We start from the raw sequence: 26,467 nt of genomic DNA on the forward strand, positions 1-26,467 counted from the left end.
GGCTAGCCTTTGATGTCAGTTCTCAGTTTAGGCTCCAGCCTCCTGTGAGAGGTGCACTGAGATGTGCTTGGATAGAACTGTGCATTGTGGGTGCCACCACAGCACCTGTGACATTCCAAAAGTGTGTGGTGGCACTGCAGGCTCCATTTGTGTGATCTCCATGTCTCCTGCCACTCCCTGCGGTAAAACCAGAGCCCAGGTGCTTGCCTTGAAACCTGGGGGCTACCTCCAACATTTTGAAAGGCCTCAAAGAAAAAAATTGAAAATTTATCCCTCTTATGGAAGCTTCATGTTCATTCTGCAGTAGTGGAACAGCTGAGTGTCTCTATATGCCCACAGTATCTGAGCAGATTTACTGATGCTTCTTTAAAACATTTACTTTATGGACTTCAAATTCTAAAATTGAGGCAGAAGATTCAGATTCTCATTTTGTTGTAAATGCTCTGTTTGGGTACCTGCTAACTGAGATGGTTTTATGGCAAATTCAACACTGCTTTTCAAGAGTAAGTGGTGAACACACAGGATTTCTTTTTTTGGGTAACAAACACCTTTTCAGAGTTTGAACACAACAGCACTGACAAAAAGCATTTAAAGAAACTTGAATTCTCTAGAAATGTTATTTCCTAATGATGAAAGTCATCACCTCTTAGAAGTGTGTGTCACCTTGTCAAGTCAATGTTTTGAATCAACCATCTAACTGAGGAATGTGATGGAATATAAGGCAAAAAATGAATTGTCCTGTAGTTTTGCATATATTAAATTGACATATCTACAACTCTGTGTTAGATACAAGGCAAAATATTGAATCTTGATGATCACACTAACGAAAAGCTCAACTGACAAATTAACAGTTTTTGTCATCTGAAGTGCAGAGTCAACTCCAAAAAAAGCACTAACTCATGATGAATTGCAATCTTTTTAAGCATGCTTCTATACAGATTAATTAGATATATTATCTTTACAAGAAAAATATGCCCATATAACTTGTGAGCTATTTCTGAGGATGATTTATACTTTTTTCTGTTGAACAGCTTAAGGTACAGGCTTACTAGCATTAATGACAACCACGTCCATGACTTTCAAGTTGCTCCAGTTGTCTCTCTGCTGAAGCAGAAATGAGCCCTCTTAGAGTCTGATGGTGCTATAGAAAAAAATAAAATAAAATCATAATAAAAAAAGGACTGTTCTCTTATTAAAACCAGAAGCTTTCATTTTCCCTGGAGGCCTGATATTTATGATCAAGCATTTCATGCCTACTTCTCTTGTCCTAATTCTGGTCATTTGCAACAATGCTGGTGTTAAGTGACTATGAAACCCCAGTCTCTGAAGTAATCAGATTTTCAGGCCCTGTGCCCTATGTCACATGGAATCGTTTATTGCAGTACAATAGGAAATAAGGCCACTATGCCTAACAGTATTCCTGGAGGGAGAAATGCTGCTCATTGCTGAGTAACAGTATACCCAGATGATTATTGGTTGTAAATTCTGCCTTCAAAATCAATGGCTTTTTGAATTTAGAACTAGCAGAACCAAAGGGCAATTACCAAAGAAATACAGAGAGAGAAAAAGCACAGAAGCTCCTGATCAAGAAACTGGTCACATGGAAGTGCTAACTTCTCAGATCCAGTTGATACAGGGCAGCTGAACTGGTCTTGGCAGCTGGGATGACATGGGCTGCGAGAAGTACCAAAGTTCCATCACTGGCTAAAGACCCTGGCAAGCTGCTCAGTCCCTTTTCCCCACAAAAAACCTCACATCTCTGCTTTCAGCCCACTATCTCCTTATACACAGCATTTGTTGGGACAATTCTTTTGCATAGAAATAACAAGAGAGGTTCAGCTGTAGGCTGAAGAATTGTGGACTTGTTGGAGCTTGTTGTATTAAGTCTCTGAAATTCAGAGCTTACCTTCGAGTCACTGCCTTTGGTCTTGCTGAAACTGTATGAAAGAAATAGGGCCAAGCCTCTCAGTTTTCCAAATGCAGTAAAAAGTGTTTGAATACACACTTTAATATATTTTCTGTGGCATTTTTGTAAAATACAGATATATAATTATAGATATAATGCATATATAGCATTTACTGTATTGATAAAAAGCTAGTCTTTTCACAATGACAAACCAGTATTTACAATATTATTCAAATTTTAAGGAACAAATAAAACAATATTGTGTGGTTATATGATAAGAATAATTTGAGGAAAAATAAGAGACCAGTTCTAAAAAATTCCCAGACAATAAAGTACATAGTCTTGACAGAAGCACCACCATGAACATCCATGCACAACCCTTTTTTTTTCTCTCCTTATAAGAACATGCATGATTTAGCTCTTCCACATTTCTACCTAGTCACAGCTCTTAAACTGATATGGCTACTTATGCTTTTTCAAGTATGGATTAATTGTACCATTTCCACTTAAGTATTTTTCCAACTGCAAAATTTCAAAGTTTTGCCCAGAGCAGGAATAACTATACCCAAGTTACTTCTTAATTTAAACCAATAGAGCTATAAAAATTTGCATAGCTGAAAATTTTCCTATCTTCTACACACCTTAGAACCATTTCACAAACCAATAGCATGGGTTTGAATAGCATTTTTAGCATTGCAGGTCTCTTCTAGGAAGTTTGCCTGAAAGGACGCTGCACTGCCAAGACCAGCAACAGAGCTGAAGTACACGAATTTACTTTGTTATCCTCCTGTATGAGCACTACCCAGCCATTCATCTGTGACATACTGTCCACAGCACAGCAAATGTAAAGATGATCTTCATCTTCAATGTACTGTCACCCCCTCCTAAGAGGAAGAGAAATGCTATTATCACATTTTTCAGAAGAAAAAAATCTGACAGAGACTGAGTGAACTTGGGTTTACTCAGAAAGGTCACTTAGAAAGTTTAAGACAGCAAAGAAGCAAGCCCACATCACCTCAATTGCATCATCTTCTCTTTCTATCTTTGAAAGAGAACTTTAAACGTATCTTTAACAGAAACAAATACATAACCAATAGAAATAAAGCATTCTTCAGGCACAGGCTTAAAGATTGCTGTTCTATTCCCACATAAGAGGAGGTAGCAAGAGGGCTGTTTCTGCATGTATTATTTCCATCCCACTGAAGAACCATTAGCTGAAATGAGTCTTTTTTGAAGTGAGAGTGGGTAAGCACACTATTTGCCTGAAAAGATATAAGAACACTTGAGACACATGAAAATTCACCTTCACAAAAAAAAAAAAATCCAACAAACATAAACCTGAAAGACCTTAATCGCCTTCAGTGCTGACTGGGGAAGTGTACAAGCACATCTGTACCCACCTTAGAATGCCTTTACACCACCTGCACAATATAAATTAGGATTAGCATACTGTTGAAGATGACCTGTTCTCTCAAGCACTAAAATTTCTTTCACAACCCATGTGTCTCAGCTCTGACAGACGGGCAGCTGAGAGGCAGCTGTTGCAGAAGGACTGATACACACCTGGGCTGTGCAGGTGCAGATGAGGGCAGAAATTTCACCATGGTAAATGTCTCCCTGTTGTCCTTGTCACTCTGGAGAAGTCTGGTCAGGAGCAGACAGTGATCTACATTCTTACAAGTGCCATTTAGAAACCAGAGGTGGGAATGAAGGGAACCTCTCCTGTTCCAGGACAAAACCAGAGCAACAGGAAGGCAGCTATGACAACATTCTGCTTCCAGAAACACTTCTGGGCAAACTGTGTCATCTGCCTAGTTGATACAGGTGATGTATTTTTGAAATACTGAGGATGCAGGACCTTTTGCCCTTATTAAAGAAAAAAAAAAAAACAACCAAGCAAACACAAAAGAAAAAAACCAAACCCAAAACATGTCACACACACAAAACAGGTAAAACCAATAACAAAATTTCTCATCCTGCTCACTTTTTTTTTTTCCTAAATCAAACTGAATTTTCCTTTAAAAAAGCAAAAATACAAAAGCAAAGATACATTAGAATATCCTAGTGTCCAGTAAATGTCTTATAGGCAATATTTATGGAGGAAAAAAATGCATCAAGCCCTACCTTTGACAAAAATTAAGCACCCCAACGTTCATTTCATACAAAGGAATGCTGCTGATTTGAATTATTCCTATCATCACAATTTGAATACGCATTATTTGTCTTCAAATATATAATCATAAATCTAGACTAATGCTGAAAAAAACAAATTCTAGTGAGAATGCCGTGCCATCGATAAGCTAAAACCAGCATATCATGAGAAGGCAAACTAATCTTTCTGTTTACTTTGTAAATAATCCATTAGCTAAACTTCTGTTTTAGTCTGGATGCTTGATGCTTAACACTAAGAAGTCCAAATACCCTTTGTATCCCTTATAACAGAAGAAACTCGTAAAATGTCTTTGGTGCATCAGCTCATTGTATGAATGTTTTCAAGAAACTCGCTAGTACTATAGGAAATATAAGTGGGCTTTTTTGTGTTGCTTAATACTCCAAGTGTCACTTCATTCTTTAAAGAGGTTAGAACAGAGGAGGGGGAAAGGGGAGGAAGTCTTACTTAATTTGTTGCATATGTCCCAACGTGTTATACAACTAAGTGTATTATACCAGAAAACTAAAGCAGTCTGCACCGCCGCAAACTCTGTGTAACTCAAAATAGGAGAATAATCTGGCCACAAAGCAAGTCAAAATTTCAGTGAAACTTCCTCTCATATTATATATATACACACACTTTACAAGCTACATCGAGTGTCCTTTCATATTCCAAAAGAAATACATTGTAGACACCAAACACACTGTACTTTTACTTAAAGGCTTCATCAAACCATATGTGCAGACACTTGAGAAGACGAGAGTGTCAAGCTTCCTAGGGTCCTAGAGTCAAAGAAATTCTGCTGCCCCCCACTGCTAAGTAAGTGCACTCCTTCCACGGGGGGCAACATCTGCCGATCCGTCATGGTTCCACTTGGCGAGGACCCCAAGAAACTTCCTTGGGAAGAAACGATTTTCTCAGGACTGGCAGCCAGTTTAGGGGATGTGGAAAAGTTATATCCATAGAGCGCACAGGGACTGTGCAGTCTGAACGTGTTGTAGGAGCCTTGGTGGGTCTGGTTAGCGGTAAAGGCGTTGCTGGATGGGGAAGGCATGATGTACTGGAGCTGCGGAGACATCCCTGAAATCTGCATGGATAAGCCAGTCTGCGGGCAGCTGAAGGCGTCCCCGTCGTTGCCACTCATGGACATATTCACAGTGGTGCTACTCGACACGCCGACGTAGGAGGGAGTCCTTGGGGGAGCGAAGGTCTCGCCGCTCTGGTTGGTGAGCCGGTTGTAGGTCTCAGCCAGGGAAGTGCTGTATCTGTTCAGGGCCAGGCCTGAGCGGGCACAGGCTGTGTAGTCAGCTGGAGCCAGGGTGCACAGCTGGCTAGTGTTGGGGCTGAGGTGGAAGGCTGGAGAAGAGCAAGGGGAGCCCGGTAAAAGGTGAGGGTGGGTAGATGGCACTCCGCTGCCAGATCCCTGGAGTAAAGTAGAGGAACCTGCATTTCCTGGAAGAGAATATTACAGTGTAAGAAGCACATTAGGAAAGGTCCGCTTCCTAGGCGAAAGATAAGACCTTTGTCTTTTATAATAACCCTTGAGATGAAATCCAACTCAAATTAATAAAAAGCTGCTACATACGTGTGCAGGAGAATGTGTAAGCCACATGCATGTTTCTAAAGAAACAACTTGACCAAGAAAGAGAATTGAAGTTATGTTTTTACAACCACCACTGAGTACTTAGAGCTCCTGCCCAAAAGGTTAACTGCTTCTAATATGACATGGAAGGAAATTTCATGGCAGTTAAGATGTAGCCAAGTGAGTACCACGTCACAGGAAGCCTCCTTCAAAATCATGATTTTTGGCTTGTCTACGCTCTTGCTACAGTCCAGAATGTGTTTCAAGTGCTCTGTGTCTGACTATCACTGTCAGAGCACCAGCTGAGGAACCAGCTCCTTAGCTCAGAGGCTCTCACAGATAACAGCTTCCAGAAAGTTCCCAACTTCAGAACAAAAAACTTCTGACTTCAAACAAAAAAAATTTCTGAGAACAACCACGAAATTCAGAACAACTTCAGGAAAAGTGTGGGCTGAACACTGCACATAGCTGCTTCATTTCTGGAATGGGTAGGTTTGCAGCAAACTGTTTGCAAGTTGTTCATTTACTGATATCAGAACTTTTAATATTACAAATACCAGTGCTGAATGCTCCTGAAAGCACACTGCTTGCCACAGGTGAAGCTTTTTTTCAGGACTGAAAGTTTCCCAGCTGCAAGGAAGACTTCATTGTCTTAAAAGATTGCATCTACCTGAAAACTGAGCGTGGAAAAATTAACTGGGGCCTTTTACAGTCTCCCAGGCAGAAGACACTTATCAAGGAAGATGTCCTGTTTATGAATCCCACTAACAATCAAACAGCTTGATGCTGCAAAGAGAGAAGTTCTGCCAGTAAATTAACAGATTATTATAATAGGTGAGCTAGCACAAAGAAAAATACATTATTAAAGAACACTGCCTGCTGCTTTTCTATTAACAGAGAAGTGCAAGCACAAGGCACCATTAGACACTGCCACATTACAGAAATCTTGGTATAAGACACATTTTTCTTTTAATCTCCATCAATGCCTCCCCTACCTGAAGATGGGTATTTTCAGCGTTAATAACCAGCACAGATTTCTAATGGGGTTTTTCACAAAATCTCTATGTCCAAGGTATAGATGACTAAAGGTTTTGCAAGGATCCCAGTTTCCATTCCCAGAATATCAAGAGTAACTTCAGCAATCTTCTTAACCTCAGGTAACAGCAGGAAAGGAAGCGAGAAGCTCATGGCAGCAGTTCCCCTGCTCCCAAGCAATGCTCCTACACACAAACAGCCAATAGAGCTGCTCTGTCTCCTAAATGGATTAACTGCATCATCAGTTGCCTTTCAGTCTTACACAGTCTGACAAGGTACTTCAGGTCCCATTCTATCTTCTCATTAAAGACCTTTTTGATGAGACTGTCCCTCACCCCCCTGCTATGCCCAAACTCTGCCAACACTCATCAGATGTGTCCATGACTCAGCACAAACCTTCCTTTTAGCTGCACACATCAAGGACTGAGACACAAGATTTCTCAAAGGAGTGAACCAAAAAGCTGACAAAAGTGATGTCTCTGAATTTCTCTACGTTCTGGGTTTTTGCTCTAAAGATGTTTAACAACTGTGCAATCAATACATCATCAAGAAACCAGACTGGATGTTTTTTAATTTGGTAGCGGAAAATGCAAAGAATTGATTTGATTGAATTGATTGAACTGATTTAGCTGGGAAAAGGCCGAGAGGTTTTCCATGTGCATTGGAGTATACTCAGGAAAGAAAAGAACTCAGAAAAGAGTACAGAGATACCACTCTCTGTCCAAATGGGCCATTTAAATATTTTTCTCATTCATGACACTACCTGCACAATGGGGAAAGTGGAAACAAAGGCTTCCAACAAAGAGTGAGGAGCCGGAAAAAGCAAAACTGAGAGGTGATCCATTTCTTTAAGCTCTAGGATGCAGATGAAGTTTGCTGGCCCATTTACTGAAGAATTTTCAGGTCTTTAAGAATCCAGAAGGGGTTCTAAGAAGGAAACAAATTAAACTTCCTCCTATTTACTCAATACTTAAGAGAACATTTCTTCTTTCATTCTTTTTTTTTTTAATTATTTTTCTTAAAAACACAAATAATTCCTATGCTGCAGTTTGGATGTGTACAACAGAAGTCAGCTGTAAGAGATCTCTACCTTTTGTATCTAGCCAAAGCATAACACTAAGGAATAGGTTATTTAATCCTTAAATAACTAGCATTCTCCTCCACATGTGAAATGATTTTTCTTTACAATCTAACATTTTTATTGACATGGTGGTTGAGTTAGCATTATTTTTCTAACTTAGAATAACTCTGATGAGGAGGGATGGCTGCACTGTGGTTAGCTGGTTGTTTTTGCCTTGTGTGTGACACACATACCTAGAGTTTTGTAAGGTACAAGGGGCAAAGCTTCATCTTTCATTTTTGTTTTGAAAGAGCACAAAGACACTTGTTACCTTGTTTGGGTATCCCAGGTATGTCTTCAAAAGTAAGTGTCCTCAGAGAAGGTCTCCAGAAGGCGTAAGATTCTACCAGAGCTTCCAGTCCCATTCTATTTAGAACAAAAGAATCATGGTGTCATGAAAGCAAGCTGTATTTTGCCACGTGTCTCTGGATACTCTACCTCAGAAACATAAAAATTAGCAACATTTCAGGATTATTTTCAAGTTGATTTTGCTTTTTAGAAAAGAGCTCTATAGCCTATCTGTGAGACCACAGGGACCTGCAGCCACTGGGCTGCACAAAGTGTTTTCCAATTTCACTAGCCTGGCTCTCTATTTCAATATTTTGGGCCTTTGGGGAAGGCTGTTTGAGTGGGAAGATTTGGCTAAAATGATTTTAAATGTTTTGCTAGTATGATATTTCTTAAAGAGATCATCCCTCTGCCAGAGGGATGATCTGCTATTTCTTCCTAGAATAAAGGTGATCTGCCGACAACTTCTATTAAAACAGGATTCCCAGTCATTACTGATGAGCTGGAAAATCGCACGTAGAACATGAGCAAGGCATGGATGTACAGCTATTTTGCTACTAAAATCATGTGTAAAAAAAAGGCAGCATTGTTTTGCTAAGCAAAATGCCTTTAGAAACTAAAAGTCTTCACTCATTTTCTTGCACAGTGTCCTGAGAAATCAGAAGTAACTGTGTAGACAGTGGTGGCAGACACTATTTAGGAGAATCTCTGTTTCCTGAAGATGAAGGCCCATTTGTTTTCTGACAGTTGTTTATGAATAATACACCTCAGAGGTATATAAACTTGGAGGTATAATTTTGGTGTTATTTTTGGCTGCTGGGCCCCAGAGGCCTGTTGAGGGTCAGCATCAGGCACACACCAAATACGAGCAGCAGTACTTTGTAAACTCAAATTATGCAAATAGGCCAGTCTGAAGCAAGAGACATGTTCTGATACTACTCCTTCCAGCAGGAGCACAAATGTCTGTCAGGAAACATTTATAAAGTGTTTATTAGCTGAACCTGGCCTAAAAAGATAGCCTTAATTTTCTGCAGTAATGGTGAATTTTCATTTCTAGTTAAAGTGGAGATAAAAGCCACCTCCTGGAGGAGTGTAGCCAAGGTGATAATTTATACAAGATGCCTTTGAACAATTTCCACATTTTATCACCACCCTAATTTGCGCTATCAAATGCCCAAGTTTATTTAATAAAACAGTTATATTTTTCCCAAAGTATTTAAAGGGAGAAATTCTGGTTCTTTCCTGAGTAAAAGTTTTTATAGGGTCAAACTTAAGGCCCGACTGAAGAATGAAACTATTCTCAGCACCTAAATTCTGTTGCACATTGCAAATGCACAGGGAATGTTTTTAAAAGGCGAAGCTACTGATTCCTGTAAAATGGTCTGTGGGACCAAACAGGAATGACCTAGAAGGGCTTATTTTTAATAAGCCAGAATTACTGCATGCAGCAGTGAAGAGTGAGATAGCTGCATAAAAGCAATATTGAAAAGTTTGGTATAATTTAACCACAGTATTCTTTTAAACTCGTTGCAGACTAAAATGCCTCAATGATAAACACACCAGTTAGAATAATGAGGATAACAGAACCTTAACATTTAATTTCAGTATTTAGTAACAGAGCAAAATAATAATCTGCTGAATATACCAATAGAAATTTTCCTTGGCAATTAAAATTCTGAGTTGAATTCCCAAACATACTTATCCAGTACTGCAGACTATACAGGAAAACAGCTATACTGACTTCAGTAAAACAATGTCAATTTGCAACAAACAAGAGTTTGCAGAGTCAATTCTGTAATGAGTGTGTTTGTAGAGTAAAAGCACTCAGACCTCATCTAAAGGCTGCTCCAAAACATTTTAGAGATGCTGGCTCTTCCTTAGAACTTGCCTTTCTAATCCATTTCCATTAAAAAAAACTTTCAATCAAAATATCTTGCTTTTTTTCCAAGGCTTGAACCAGACTATTCCTAGCAGCCAAACAAAAAAAACCCTCTCTGGATAGACCCAGTCACATGAGTGTATTTGTGTGGTTGCAGATGCAGCACTCCTACATCATCCTCACGTAATTCCAGAGCTGTCCTGCCACATTAAAACCTGTTCAAAATTAATTTCTGAACAATTGTTTTCTTGCTGTCTAAAAGGGTATCTTCTCTTGTTTCATATAACATTATGGAAGAAATTCTAAGTCCACCTAAATCTGCACGTTTCAGAGGATCAGGGTTTCTTAGGAGGTTCCATAGCACTTATTTTATAGTTCTGCAAACAGCAGGCACAGCAGAGACACTGCCTAGGAGAGAGAGAGCTTTCAAACAGAGCATGTATGGCAACCCTTTTACTTCCTAAAGGACACACAGCATGCTTTACTTCTTCAGTCACTGCATTTACCTGGAAGCTACTGTTCACTTCATTTCTAACCAGAAGGTTACAAAGGAGGGCAAAACTCTATTTATGTCGGTGGGCACAGAACATACATACTTATTTCTTGCTAGAAGATGAAATCTCAGACATACTAGAAAGATACAGTGAATGCCTGTAAATCTTTGCAACTACGTCATCCATTCTATAAGCAGCCATTTTCCAAAAACTGCTGTCATTTACTGTCCAGCTTCAGGTTTTATGTAACTCAGGTTTTATGTAAAGCAGGCTTTAATGCTGTAGCTTCTGCTAACAGAGAAGCTCAATAAAACAACTATCAAAAAGAAACTCTCTGATCATTCCTACCAGCACAGTCTGCTCCCTTCTCTGCAAGGCCTGGTCATAAATATAGCAGCTGCAGACACCAAACACAATGTGGTAGCTGGAACTGATGTATACTATACACCACAATGAAATACTGCTTCTTTTTATTTTTTAGCTGAAATGGTTTAACATACAATTCAAAACAGGCTTAAGTAGCTTGCATTAAACAGTTGTTGGATGAAATACCTCATATTGGCAAATACTGGCAGCCCCAACCAGACCTAAGTCTCCACTTTGCACTACCCAGATTTCCCACTGCTATTTTGAAAGATTCACAGATCAAGAGAGAATAAGCAATTGATCTGCCACAGAAGAGGTGGATACCAGTCTTATTTCAAGATCTTTTACAGCCTGCTAGACAAGGTATTCACCTAGGAAGCAGATTTAAAACTCCTCAGACTAAACAGACACTTGAATGTAGGTCTCCCACCTCCTAGGCAAGTGTACTAAACATAAGATTACTGCACAAACCAGTTTCTCCCCCTCAACGAGGAAACAAGCCATTAACCCATGCTATGTGCTACCACTCACATGCAAGAGAACCTGAGCTTGTAGTTTGACAATGGTATCTGCAACTTGTCTCCAGCCAGGAGAAAGAGGAGACTTCAAGCACAGCCTGAAATCATGGACCTGAGTATACTTCAAGTCCATTTGCAGCCTTCCTGGTGTGTCACTGCTTCCACCGAAAGGGAACTTGAGCAGGTGAGTCAAGCCGAGCGCCAGTCCTTTCCTGACCGGGATGGTCAGAGGTGCAGCAACGGCGACTCACCACAGAGAACATTACTGGGAAGTCTGAGTGGTCCCTCAAGGAGCCTGAGTTCTCAAATTAGTTTGTCTGTAAGTACAAGTGTTGACTTTGGACAGCCTCCACAAACTGATTTTGTCAGCAGGAAGAAGCCCAGCTCCTTCCCAATACCCACCTGTTACGGCCCGAATCTCTAAAGCCTTTGGCGAATGGATTCCTATCAATCTTCAGACGAGTTATCTGTGAATATTATTAAGAAAAATTATTACCTGTAAACTCAGATAAAGGGCACAGAAAACAACTCTCCTGACAGAAAAAAAAAAAAAAGCTGATAGAGGAAACATTTTGATATTTGATATTTTTGATATTTTGATATTTGTATCGTTTAAGATGGCTGTCCTGAAACATAGCAAAATAAGGACCAATCTTCTGATCATTATTTTTGTACATCCCTGGAAAGCTGCTGCCAAATGGCAGAAGAAAAACATCAGGCAAATGTCATTCTTCATTTAAGAGAATTCACTGTCTAACTGCAAAAAAATTTAAATTAAATTTTATTACTGTACTGGTCAAGAAGGAAATGTGAAAAGAGAGATTATCTCTAGGTTATCATCGTCCATGAAAAAAAACCCAAACCAACCAACTGGCCAAAAACCCAGCAAAATACACCACAGCCCAAATAACCATAATTTATTTTAATAAATGGGAAAATTGCCAAATACTTATATTTCAGTATTTACATGGCTCTCCTGCTCCTTTCTTTGTAAAGTTATCAATGTGTATGTAATTTCAAAAAACACAGCTGCAATAATTTATGTGGAATTAATAAAATGTCACAACACTAACTATGGTGTCATTATGTATGTTGAAACTTAAATGAGAGGTAGAAGGAGCTGAGTGATACAACCCGCAGTTCACTTTTGACTTTGAATCCGTGTGGACCCAGATAAATTGTCCTTAATAATATAGGCTGAATGCAGTTAATAAAAACAACTGCAGCTTTCTTCAGAACTCAGCTTCTCTGTTAAGGTCCTGGGAGTATTAAAAGCACCGGAGTCAGGAACAAAAGTGCTTTAAAAAGTCTCTCCTGACACATAGCTACATTTAAAGGTACAGAAACACCTTTAAAAATTAGACCACTCTTTGCCTTGTTTTCAATGCTGTGTTTATAATCAAGACACCATTAAGCATGCTAACTGGACTGTGTGAATCTCCATAATAAGAAACACTTTTTACATGCAGCATCTCTGAAGGCTCAGCTATAGCCTCCAGGCACTACAGCAATACTAACAGTGAAAGCTACTTTTAGTAAAAAAGGGTTTAGATAGTTTTATTTAGTGATATAATGACAGTATCTCCTTTTCTCCTATCTCTTACATCTCTGGTCTGCTCCGAAAAGCCTGTGAAGTGCTAACCAGAAAGGCTGAATTACCTGTTGATTTTGGTATGCTGTGACAGTGGTGAAGACTGTCTCGGGGAAGGAGAAGGCCTTCACCCCCTCTCCCGACGGGATGGGCTTGACAGGGGACAGATCGTCGCCACAGTCTTTGCGGATGACGTGGACACGAGGCTGATATTTATGCATAGAGTGAAGGATAATCTACGCAGCCATGCAAGGAAAAAGATAACATTTGTTAGAAAGGACACCCTGCTGTTTCAGGACTAATAGCTTTTTGGAACAGATTATGGTATGTGTTTACCATGCCACTTACTGGAAATCAAATGTTTTCTTTAACCTCTGAAGGTTCTTGTTACAGTAGTCTAATGCCTGTGCATTTATGTTATTGGCAGCCCTAAGCATTTAAAAATTACGACTCAGGAGCTCCAAATTCAGAGATTGGCTCAATTGAAACTGGCTCAAAAAAAGGAAAAAAAAGGAAAAAAAAAATCAGGAATGAAGTCCAGGTCCCACTGGAATTATGAAAGTTTTGTCACTTTTTTCCCCTGAAGTCTGGATTTGACCTAACAGGATTAACAGCAGCAGAAATTTGCCTTTTGTTTTTGGAACCTTCAAGATGGACTATTGGAGCAATTTTTTTCCTTATATCCTAAAGTCTGGAAACAAATCTTGGCTGGAAAACAAGCTGAGACTCTCACACTCTGAAGAAGAATAAAATTAAGAGTAAAATGATAACAAAATCCAAAACTCTAAAGTGTTAATGACAATTGATCTATAAAACAGAAAGTGAATTTCAATTTAAAAAACCCTCCCAGCATACAAAAACTCAATCAAAAATAAATCATAAAAGAGGAGTTGATGAACTCATACTGCATAAAATTAAACACAAAAATACCTCTTGTTACTGCACCCTAATTTTAAAGGAGATTTAAAATACACAATTTTTCCTCTATTTTACTCCACTTCAGCTAACCACTATTAAAATAAAAAATTTCAAGGAAAAAAAATTGAAGTTCAGCTATTATTGTTGGAAGACCTAAAAAATTAGTAACTTGATAAATAAATAGTCCCATGGCTATTGGCCTGTAGAACCACTAATCAACATTCTGGGGAAGCTTTTTAATTTCCTGCTCCTTGAGCAGGCTCAGAATGCGCGTGTGCTCAAGCACCCAACAGAGCCCCTATGTCAGACACCATGGAAGTTCATTCACCCAAATTATATAGAGGACATCACATTTGTTTGGATAAACTAGAGTTTGGCTAGTTTAATACACTTGGTCCTGTCCAGATTACATGACCCTGTTTTGGTAGGGCCAGTTTCTGGATGATCAGGGGTTTTATTAGCCTTTAAGTAAGGTTTTGACGGTGACATCACAGGCTCCAATTAATTTGCTCAGGGAGTGTCCTATGGATGTTCTCATATGAAGTCTTTTTTGAGTTTCTGAACAGAGCAAGATTTTTTATCATGCAGAAGTGTTTTCTCTTTTACAACACTCCTTTCAGTTCTCCAACAGCAAAGATCTACAAAATGAAAATGCAGAGAGGACAGCACATTCCTCACCCTGTTTCCCTGTGAACACCCAGCGGTACCAGGGGAGATACTGGTGCAACAGAAAAAGAAATTATCAAGAAAAGATGTTGCACAGTTCAAATCCACTGCTCTTCTGTGCCTTGCCATTTGTCTGGGTGCCACTGAGCATGCCGTGTTCTCTCCCACACGGATTACTTGACCCCATCAGCTCTGTGGTGCAAACCACTGCTGGCCCGCACATCAATGATAACCCTGGCAGCTACAAAGAGCTCTGCTCACACATCAGAACAAGTGATATCAAAGCAGCCCAGAGATGTACACCTCCCACTCCTTATCTGGGTGGCTATTACCGCTAAACTGATCCATGTCATCTCCTAGGAACAACCTGTCTGGCCTCTGTCCTGTACTGAAATTTCCTGTGCTTACACGTGGTTTGGCAATTAGCAAATCCATAGCAATATTCTTTTTTCTTGATTTTGTACTATGTCTTCTAACAATGGGATCTTTGTTCGTGATCTGAAGGACTCCAAACTCTAAATAATGCATAACTGCAAGGCCCTTGTGAATTAAAGTGCAACATATGAAGACAGGACATGAAAGGAGAGGGCGATGCAACATCCACTCCAAAAACAATCTAGCTCTATTGTTCAAAGCATCACCTAAAGCTACTGTAAGAAAAAGCTAAGGAAAAGGAGATTCTGGAATTTCATTTCACAGTGCTTGCACATTTCAAAGCATCAATGGAATCTAACAGTATATCTGCAGTAACAGCAACTTTCCCTTCATGCACTTAAAATCCAACACCAAAAAACCTCAATCAGAAATCCCACTGTGCTCCCAAATATGAACTGGCATTACATTCAACTCACAGACTCTGCCTCTCTCTACAAAGTTCTCACAGAGCAAGATGAAAACACTTCATGTGGGAATAAACCTCTGTCACAAAAAGTAAACTTAAACTTTGGTCACAGCAGCTGTCAAGAAATCACGATCAGACAGAAGACACTGCAGCAGGGAGCCCACAGGTAGGAGGCAGAGCAAAGGCCACCAGAACACCTGCAGCCACACAAAGCTGGGATTTCCTTTGCAATGGCTTTTGAGAGCTGCTGCCACGAACTGACCCTGAACATGAGAACCACCATGGCACAATCATCTCAGCCAGAACAAATGAGAGCCAGAAACTCCTTCACAGGGGAGACGCCAATCCTCCAGCAACTTGGCTGTGCCAAGACTACACGGTCACCTCCCCACTACTGACACAGTCCTTGCTGCTGTTTTTGCCCAAAATCCTCCTTTATCCTCCCTCCTAAGCACAAGCACACAGGCTCTCTGCAGTTAGGGAAGTGTGTGGGGCTGAGGAACACAGATTCCCTCAGGGCTAAGATGAAGACTGCAAGTGCAAATAGTGATGTTTCACAGCTTTTCATTGTGGCAAGAACATATAACTGCCCATTGACTGTAAGCAGAGCTCGCTCCGCTCCTCGGAGCCAAGTCTGGGCAGAGTTACAGTCCGCCTCTGCTTCCAGCCTCTCCCCACTTTCAAATGGGGAAAAAAACCCACCCCAACCACCAAGGAACAATTAACACACTAACAGCCTCATTTTCACTAAAAGTTAAAAGATGTTCCTCTGCATCAAAAAATACTCAGTTGAAAAGCATGGAAAATAGCATAAAAAATGTTGACTTTTTCCCTCCACTGAAATTCAGTTTAAAAACTGCATTGAAATAGAAAAATTAGCCAGCTCTAACCAGCCGGAGGGAGAGGCTGCACTCACTCTACAGATGAGAGAGGGATGAAAGGCATTAACAAAGAGCATCCAGACCATGCACTTTTCAGTGACAGCTGCAAAATCCAGGCTTACTTTTCCTTAGCATCACAACTTAGGTGAAACACACAAAAGCCATAGTGTGTTTCTCAATGACTCTATAGTATTTCCAAAGCAGGGAATTCACTCTGGAACTTCTTTTGAGATCAGAAACACACAAGGAAAACACATCTGTACAAATTTTGCTTCATCTCCTCAGACTACAAGTGGAACCCATGTATCAGAGAGTGTCCTATGTGCAGATATGTACTTCAGAAATCTCTGAGCTGAGCAGCACTATCAAACTGCACAGTCCCAACGTCCCACTGGAAATGCTGATGAAAACAGCAGCAGGCAGCACGGAATCTGGAAAGTGCTCGAGCAGTGAGTCTCTTAGAGATGGCTGATCTCCTTTCACAGAATGCTAATCCCAGGGCAACGCCATGCAAGGAGAATGAACTGGCTGCCACCAACTACTACCACAACAAATATACTGCGTAGGAATTCTCCCTTCATGCCTATTTGCAAATACTGTCTCTATTCCCACTGACGTGGACCACTTCTCTCAGAGATCCTGAGAGTTAATACTCTAGAATAAGTAAAAAGGCTCTAGACTGACATCATGCAAGCTCCCTACCTCAAAGCCTTCAAGATCAAAACCTACCCCCAGGATTTTAACACAAAAACTCTGCAAAAGCTTACACCTCCAATGAGCACAGGAAGCATAAAGGAACAATTTCAACAAGGATTAAATTGCCAGAAGCAGAAAGCAGGGAAAGCATTCCCAAAGAACAACAGCTAAAGGCCAACGCTGCTTGGTGGAAACCCCGCTGAGGTTTCTCTGAACCACTCTGCCTACGCACAAGAGGAAAAAAATCTACTTTCTAATGATCTAAAATGTACCCCATGTCCCATACAGGGGTGGGAGAGTCAGAACTTCTGATGTAAGAGTAAATATTGGAGGGACTCTACAGCCTTGACTCCTAGCTCTTCTAATTCGCCATCCGTCCCCTGGTACCCTCCTGAGAAAAATGGTTTCTTCCTGCTTATGAGAAACAATTGGTTTTTTTTATATTCATCACAAAATATGATTATTCATTTTCCATTATTGCTAGAGGCATTCAGAGGCTACATAGCTTTTTCAATACAGCATTCCACACTACCATAGCTTTAAAAGAAAAAATGTACCCATTGGAAGAGACACTTTTCTGCTTTCTGCTTTTGCCTTTTCTGGTAATTATGAATGACATGTTTGCAATTTTCCAGATTTGAGAAATATGAAATTATTTTACAGTCATCCTTCTTTTGTCCTTTTATTTTAATACTTAAATTTCCATTTTGGGGAGGAGGGGCACTGCCATAGCTCTGAATCAGTTCAATGTGTCTCAAATCACTGTACTTGAGCTTTGCTTCACTCGTTTCCAAGCCAAAATACTTAACTAAAGACCAGAAAATTTATATCCCCCCGTATTACAAATAATGGTGCACTGTGTACGCTACGCAGGTTTCAGTTCAGAATGAACACAAAGCTAAAATCAGGGATGGAAAAATAGAATAACACAATTCTCTGCATAGCTGAGATTTTATCACAGGGCAGTTTGCAACTGCAAGTGCACAGATGGACCACACAGTACCCACAAATCGTCCCTCTGCACCCTCCGAGTACAAAAACCAGCTCACTGCAGGAAAAGCAACATTTTATCCATTTGCATTTGCTTCACTTTCAAAGCCCTTACAACAGACTCGGGATTCAGGGAAAACAAGTCCCATTTGAGAGGAATCACAAGTACACAAATGCTGGGGAAACTAAGGGAACTTCATGTGCTAACCTTAACTCAAATGGACACTGCCAAATAAGACTCCATAACTGTAATTCTGGAAAGAAGCAATATAAAACCTCTTTTGTACTATCCTAAGAAAAGCACTGCTAATTTGACAGGCATGAATGCCTCCACAGTTCTTTTAAGGAAGAACAAAACAAAATAATGAAAATTATTGCACAAATGGAAGTCTTTTTATCCTTGTTATCACATTTGTTAGGTCAGCCACGCTCCTGTATTCCTGCTTCTGATCATTGCATTTGCAAACACAAATTAGGGGGAAAAATCTCAGACTAATTATTAGCAAAATACCTGGCTCAATGTCACAGAGTTACAACCATACTGAAAGATGAGTGTGGTATCTTTGTGCTCTATGCCAGGTATATTTTCTTTCACTCCTTTCCTTGAAGGAGAAAGTATTCTGGTTAATAAATTGGGTTACGCTAAGGACAATGGAATCCACATCCTGTCTCAAAACTTTTTCCTCTAACATCTTAAAACTCTACCACTTGGAACTCAATGCTTCTTCTGAAAAGATGCCAACATTTGTCATTTATTACAGGGGTTTGTAAAATCAAAGGCTTCACCCTGACTAAAAACCATCCTCATTTTTTAATTATTTCTTAAGGTGTCAAGTAAAACTATTTTAGGGATTGCTGGAATGATACTGGCTTACATCTGTCATGTTTCAACAGTTTTGAAGAGAAAAGGAAATATTAACATAACACATTTTGTCACATTAGATAATGTCATAACTAAACAATTTAGAACTTGCAAACAGAACACTCATACTGCATACGTCCTCGCCAGCTTTTCCAGAAGTAATGAGCCTCAGCTGTGAAAGGGTCTTGCTTCATAAGGTATGCAATAAATCATCATCGGAGCAAACCCAGCTCCCATGTTGTTCGCTTTTGACTGCAATTATTAACACCTCACGGGATTTCACACAAACGTTTAGGTTAAGAAAATACTTAAGTGTATTTTTATTCACGTGAAGTTATTGCACACTATTAATGTTTCTCCTAGCCACTTGTGAATTTAAGAGTCCTTTTCGATCGGAGGAGAAGTTGCGAGTAACACGCTCGGTGGGAAATACTGAGAGCAATTCTGCCCCTCTGTATTAGGCAATTTAGCCTTGTAAAGTCTTATTTTGCAGGAGGAGTTCTCTATTGGAGGGGGGAGTAAAACAGCAGGCTCTAATATGCAGTTAATTATGGGAGCAGAAAGTAAGAAGCTTTTAGATGTGGACAGTAAAGTTCCAAAACAACTCTGAAAAGTCAAGCCTATTTCTGGCACCCCGAAGCTGTATGTCAGAGCCTCTCAGGGTTGAGCAATGTGCCTACACATAATGCCACCGAGGAAAGAGCAAGTACTCACATGCCCTTGGTCATCCAGCTCGTTATTGGTAAGCTTCAGTTTGTCAAAGCTGATCACTTGTCTCATCCACGTCTCCCCCGAGGCAGGTGAATCAGGGTGAATATAAACACGAGGCGGCACCGGGGAGTCAGCATTACCAGCCACCATCCACTTGGAACTATGATAAACATACCTGTAAAAACAAAACAAATACCTCTAACCGCTAGCACCAAAGCAATCTATTAGACACATTCAGCATTAATAAATTAGGGCCCATGCTTACAGCCAAAACCCATCAATTAACAAAACATGAAAGGACACAATTTCATACAAACAAAAAGAAATTTTGTTTGTTTGTTTCAAAACATAGTCCTGGCACCTGCAAAAATAAAGTTAAAATCCATGCTCCGACCTGATCTTACTCTTCCTAAAATCAGTCACAGTCTCAACGCTAGGTTTCAAAATGAGCTTTTAGCTGCTGTCATTTCATTGACTGCTACAGCTCTGCTCTGAAAAGGCATCAGCAAATAGGGAAGAATCTGGTCCTTCTTTTATCAAACTGAGTAGTAATTCCATATTTGGAAGATGTATCATGTTGAGTCAAATATAAGACTCTATAAATAAAGCTATTGAAGGGAAAGAACATTATAATTGAGAAAAACAATGAAAGTATGTGAAACTATGCTCTTGATATTTCAGTAGATCATATTAATAGCCTTGAATAGTACTGCAAAAAGGTTAAAAAATGAAAACATGGAGTCTGTATTTCATTTGATATGCCAGTGCTGACAAGATGATTTTATAACAAAAATTGTGCCTGCTTTGGTTAAAAACCTGTTTTGAAGACAGGCACTTCACAAAGCAGTTTAAAAAGCACTAATTGAAAGTTATTTTTTTCAAGTACAGTAAAAATCCAGTAATTCAGCTGTATTTTTAAATGAAAACAAGAAAGACTTCATCAAATCATATCTTTGCACAATTCAGTTCCTTATTAGAAAAAGACAAGCAACACAGAGCAGAAAACAAAATGATCCAATGCAGGTATCGCTCCATACAATTCAGATCAAGCTGCATAGCTAAGATCTAGAATGGTGGTATAATTCTCTCCTGGAGACAAATTCTCCACCCCAGATCACTGTTGCAACATTTTTCATTTCTTTTATATTTCTTGGTTTATACTAAATATATGCTTTTCCTAGAAAAATAAATAAAGTTATAAATGCACATAAATACAAATTTAGTGATAAAGACACATTTTGAGCAACAGCTTAAGCTTCCAAACATTTATAAAGTCAAATTTTGCTAGAAAGCCAGACCTATATGTAATTTTCTTCACTTCCATTAGTTTTGCTATCTGCTCTGTCAGTAGACTAAAGACTAGGCTTCATGCAACTGCTGTCATTTCTATGAAATTTAAAGATCTGCAAGACAGTGTGTGAAGCTGCACAAACAGCCAGAGTTGAAATAACAGACAGCAATAAAAAGCACAGAATAGAATGAGAAGAGGCACCAAGTAAAACAGGTCAAACATTAACATTTTAAGCTTAAAGGCATAGTTACTAATGCATGAATACAAAAAAATTCTGATTTGCCAACTAAGAAAATACCGCCCTTCCTACAATTCTCATGAAGTTACTTCAGTTATCTGGGCACCATGTAGCACACTGTGAAGACAGTGCAGGTCAGTATGACTGTAATTATTTTAAATGAAATGAGGTTTAAACAATTCATACTCAGTATAACCGCTTTTAAATTTTAGTATTAACATTTTAATTAATTTTGAATTATTACCTTGGTTTTTCTATGAATTTATGAATTGCTCAAACCTTCTAGGAATTATATGTTTAGATTGTTAAGCAAATGCACACATGCAACACAAAGAAAAAAAAAGTTTCTATTTGAACTGCACTGCACTGGTACAAGGAAAAAAAAGCATTTTTTTCCTCTATGATAGATTCAGGAAATACTCCCCTGACTGTATATGCTGAGCATCGTCAGCCCTGGTATCTGGTGCCCCTTGCTGAAAAACTCAAAATCAAAAATGGTCCTAAGAAAGGTCTTATGCACCACACAAGAAAATGACAAAATAGCAGTCAATGAGGTAAGTACAGGAAAAACACAGGGTAGCATTTGCTTAGGAAACATGGCAGCATTCCTGCAGAACCAACCTTTTAATCATGGTCTGCAATATTCCGAGTTCTAGAATTAAATCTGCAGTGGTTTTCCCTACATTATACAAAGTATAGGTTAAAACAATCAAACCCTCAATTGGTAAAGACCTGATCCTATCTCCTCTGAGCTACTCTGGCCAGGCTTCCCCCCTGGTTACTCTGGAGCATGGGATTGCATCTAGAAAGCAAGACCTTGGAAACGGCTTCAACTCACAACAGGAACTGCTGGGCGCCCAATCTTGCAAACATTTCCACAGGACAAGTGGCTTCTGCAGAGCCCGACCAACTCCCTCGAAGCACAACTACCCTCAAAACACTGAGAGCTTCAGCACAAAATTTCTCCTCCTAAATGTTCAAAGAACAACCTCTTTTGTTCCTCACCTCATTCTCCAGACAATAATGCCATTAATTCTATAGATTACTGTAATTAGAAACGTTACCTTTTTTAGTTTAAGCAACCAAATATCTCACTTTTGAAATTAAATTCTATAAGCAATTTGAAGCGTGATTTACTTATTAAGTCACATTACATAGCTTGTAAGTATTTAAATCAGATATCCATGCTATTAATGTTATCAATTAATGTTAATACCATTGGCACTAAAAAATGTACATTTTCATATTTTTTTGTTAATAGGAAATAATTCCTACTGACAGGAGGAGGAATAAAACATTATAACATTTCCTGACCGCACTAGAACTGCACTCTGAAAGCCAAACCTTAGCATCTGCCCGCAGTACATACACAGTGTGAGGCAAATGTATCGTAAAGAGCTTCAACACGAGTTTTAGTTGCCTTCGCATACTTGGTACAGAATGGTCATCTAAAATACACTGGGATGGAAATAAGAACCTTCAAGGAGAGTTAAACATGATCTTCTACTAATTTATGTTGTGTTACTATTTTCTCCCAACAGCCAAGCACCCTATAGCTCACATCATATGTTTTTTGCCTTAAAGTCACCATACCTGTATCTTTTGTTATCCACTGGCACAATATCCATAGCAATGTAATACTGCTGATGTGGGTCTAAACCTGAGATCTTCACTCTCATTGCAGGAAACATCCGCCTGAACATTGGAAAGAGAGAGGTCATTTTTAATATGAAACAGACTCGGAATGGTTGTTTAGGAAAAGTAACCGCTTCGTGGGATTTTTCTCGTTCTTCCTTTTAGCCTACAGAGTCCTTTTGGACGATTATAGTTACATAGCCATGAAATGGCCCATTCGATATGTCAAAACAGATTTCTAAAGTGCATTTACTCGAACAATGCTTTGTATGTTTGGGGATACGCTTTGGGAGTACGGCTATTACCACATCATTTCAACTTTATTGTTAGACAGTAAATCATTTGAGTTTGAGACTTTACTTTAGCAGTACACACATTTAAAACCCATTTGAGATATTAGTAAGAAATGTATTCCTGGAGATGTGCAAACACCACCTCCACCCAGGAAGCCCAAGGCTTACAGAAAGGCAAATAGCCGCTAAAGTTTCAAGTGACAGCAGAAAAATGGTGTATCATTGCTGTAGCAGCGAATTAGAAAGCTAAATCTACGGTGATACAATTATAACACCGCAAGGATGCAGTTATAAAAGCCAATGTGCCATGCTCTAGCCCAACAATATGGTCTTTATTGACACGGGACTTCCTGTCTGCAACTTACTAAAGGTGAAGTGCGAGAGCTACTCTGTCTTTGAAAGGTATAGTAAAACTTCTTTATTGAAAGCAGAAACGAATCTACGAGCAAATTTCTGAAAAAAAAATAAAATAAAACAAAAACGACGAAAACCCAAACGTTCAAGATTTAGATCCTTCTGTGGAGAAACGGGTTAATTAACCAATGGGGTGGTTTGAACATAAAAATGCCCTTAGCTCTTAGCTTGGCATGCTTTTTATCAGAAAACTTCATTCTTGAAGCACAAAAAAAAGAAAAAAAAGAAAGAAAAAGAAAAAACCCTAACTGCAAGCTAATAAAATACTTTTCTGCATTTTATAAACCTGAAAGTTATTCCAGTTTACTCAGTATTTGCTGTTGTGCTAAAAAATATATATATTAAAAACCAATCTATTAAAAGTAGTTACTGAAAACAAAAATCGTACCACCGCCATTTCTGAATAAGCAGGAGGGTAAAAACCTGACTACGGCTAACTAGTTTTTGCTGTTGTTTCAGTGCACCTGTAAGATAAAACAGAAATTCCCCGACTGGACTCTCTTAAGACAAATGCAGCTTTGTGCTGTTTAAGACTGCGTTTCAATCATTAATAAAGCCCCTCTGAAAATGCAGACGGTAGCATATGGATTCAATAAAATATGTTTTTGTAATTTCTAATAAGTTCAAATACTTTTATACTTCCCAGGTTTTTACCATGTGTATCCCCTGGAAAGGGGAAAAGCTTTCCCCCAGAAGGGCACGGAGCTCCCAGACCTCGCCCTAATGAACAGGAAACCCGAAACGCCACATGCTCCCGTGCCCATCTAACATTATCGCCATCTACCTGCCTCGTAAATCTGGAGGGTTCCCCCGGTTTTGGCCCGCTTTGATGTGCCCGCCCGCCCCGGGAGCGCGCGGGTGGCGGCCCCGCCGTGCCCGTTACCTTCCCGCCTTGGTGATGATCATCTCGGTGCCGATCTCGTGGAAGCGCTTCCAGAGCTCGGCGCCCTGCAGATCCACCCGCGGCGCCTGCGGCGTGGGCAGCGGCGAGCCGGGCCGCGAGCCCTTGGGGGAGCCGCCGGGGGAGGCGGGCGGGGAGCCCGCCAGGAAGCCCTCCTCGCAGCCGCCTGCGGAGAGAGCGGAGGGAGCCGTAGCGGCCGGGGCAGCGCCGACTTCTCCATCGGGCCCGGGCCGCAGCCTTGGCTCCGGGAAGGGGGGCAACCCGAGCGCCGGGCCCGCGGCAGCACGGCCGGGCTGCCAGGGACGAGCTGCCCCCGCCGCCAGCACGCCGTGCCCGGGCCGAGGCGGGCCGCAGCCCGTCCGGGGTGCGAGGACGGCGGCGTATTTCGTTTGGCCATGGGCTTCGCTCTGCAGCGTGAAACTGCGCTCCCCTCCACACACAGCAAATTACACACACATATAGGTAGGTGTTGTGTGTGTGTCTATATACATATATACATATACGTATATATGCACACATAATTATATACATAGTTGCATACCCACTTTCAGCAGCACACATACACATACGTGTCATATAAGAACTTTTGCCTCTCCTCGGAAACAGGGCTCGGGACAGCCCCCCCCGCCGTCGCTCCACTGCGCCGCGGCACCGACAGCCCTGCCGGCGGCCGCCCTGCCCCGTGCCGGCGGCCGAGGGGCGCCGCCGATCCTCGCCGCCAGGCCAGCGGGAAGGGTGGTGGGTGCCCACGCAGGGTGGAAAGACAGAACGGATAACGGGGAATCAAAACGCCGGTGGCGGCGGGGAATGGGGATGCCGAGCCCAGCCGAGGAGCGGGGCCGGGGGCAGCGGCGGGGCGGCACTCACCGGCGCGGGCGGCGCAGCCCAGGTCCATGTCGCCGCAGGTCCTGCCGGCAGCGGCGGCGGCGGGAGAGCTCTTGGCGCAGCAGCCGCTGCCGCCTTCGTCCTCCGCCGCCTCGTCCTCGCCGCCCAGCTTCCTCCTCTTGGGCTGCCGCGGCGTCGGCGGCTGCTGCTGCTGCTTCTCGGCTCCGATGAGAGCCTCCACGGAGAAGGCGTGAGCCTTGAGGCTCATGGTGGTGCCTGGCGAGGACCGCCGCTTGTCGGCCATGCCCGCCACCCTAGAGCCCGCGCATCCAGGCGCCCCGCGGCCGCCGGCTCCGGCACCCGCGCCCGGCCCGCCGCGCCGGCCGCCCTCCCGTCCTCCCGACCGCGCAGGCAAGGGGCTGGGGTTTTCCTCGCCTTTCTTTTTAAATCCGAGTTATCAGCCAAGTTTTTTTTTTTTTTTTTTTGGTGGGGGGGGGATTGTTTTGGGGTTTTTTTTTTTAAGTGGAAAAAAATTCTATTCCTTTCTGCAGATGCGTTCCTTCTCTCCCCCTCCTCCTCCTCCTCCTCCTCCTCCACGTTCTGCCCCGTCTGATGGGCCAGGCAGGGCTGACATGGGTAACAAACGCTCTGCGGACACAAATTAGGGCTTGTAATTGAAATTTGTTGCCTTGATCTGTCAGCACTTCCAGGCAGGAGACCTGTGGGAAGAACTCGCTCATTAGTGTCACTGCGGCGGCGGGGGCCGGGCGGAGCCGCGGGGCGGGGGCGGTGCGGCTCGGCCGCCCGCAGCCCAATCAGCGCCGCCCCGGCCCCGCCGCCCCGGCCCCGCCGCCCTTCCAGGGGGCCCCGCCGCCGCGGCCGGGGGGAGCGCCCCGCCGACCCGCGCCCGCCTCCGCCCAGGCCCAAACAGCCCCGCGCCCCCGGCCTGCGGCAGATGCACCCGCAGTGAACGCTAAAGGGACGCCCCTGCCCCCAGCCGTACCTCCCCCCGAAACGCCGATGGAAGGGGGGGCTCCCCTGGAGCGCAGCGTTTCGGCCGGGAAAACCGTTCGGACGTTAAAAAATGACGTTGTGCCCTGTTTTGCTGTAAGGAATTAGGAATTATTGCTGTTACTGTTGCGCTTGGAGATTCATCGCGCTGTTATTCAAGCTCTGGCTGCAGTGAGGTTCCAGCGTAGCATCCACAACCTCCGCTAAACCCAACCCATTAGCGCTGAGGCTGCAATAAAACGAGAATTAAACCGAACCTTGTATGAACATCGATGCATCCAGCCACAGCAACTTTAGTAATAATCATATTCAGGTGCACAAAATAGTTACAGGGAAAATCCTCTTTCGTATCTTTCCAGTGAG

General features: G+C 41.6%; 1 protein-coding gene across 1 annotated transcript; it reads right to left on the reverse strand.

Annotated features, from left to right (window-relative positions):
• Positions 1 to 4,785: 4,785 nt before the first annotated feature.
• On the reverse strand, positions 4,786 to 25,876 carry TBX18 (T-box transcription factor 18; the record flags this gene model as incomplete). Its single annotated transcript, XM_084202184.1, has 8 exons — positions 25,136 to 25,876; positions 24,251 to 24,434; positions 22,619 to 22,720; positions 19,500 to 19,671; positions 13,000 to 13,167; positions 11,743 to 11,807; positions 8,067 to 8,161; positions 4,786 to 5,510 (listed from the first exon to the last, which is right to left on the reverse strand). The coding sequence occupies exons 1-8, from the start codon at positions 25,395 to 25,397 to the stop codon at positions 4,786 to 4,788; spliced, it is 1,773 nt and encodes a 590-aa protein (XP_084058310.1). The 5' UTR covers positions 25,398 to 25,876.
• Between the last annotated feature and the right edge of the window lie 591 nt (positions 25,877 to 26,467).

This window comes from Fringilla coelebs (genome assembly GCF_963513975.1).
Source record: "Fringilla coelebs genome assembly, chromosome: 3".
Classification (NCBI taxonomy): domain Eukaryota; kingdom Metazoa; phylum Chordata; class Aves; order Passeriformes; family Fringillidae; genus Fringilla; species Fringilla coelebs.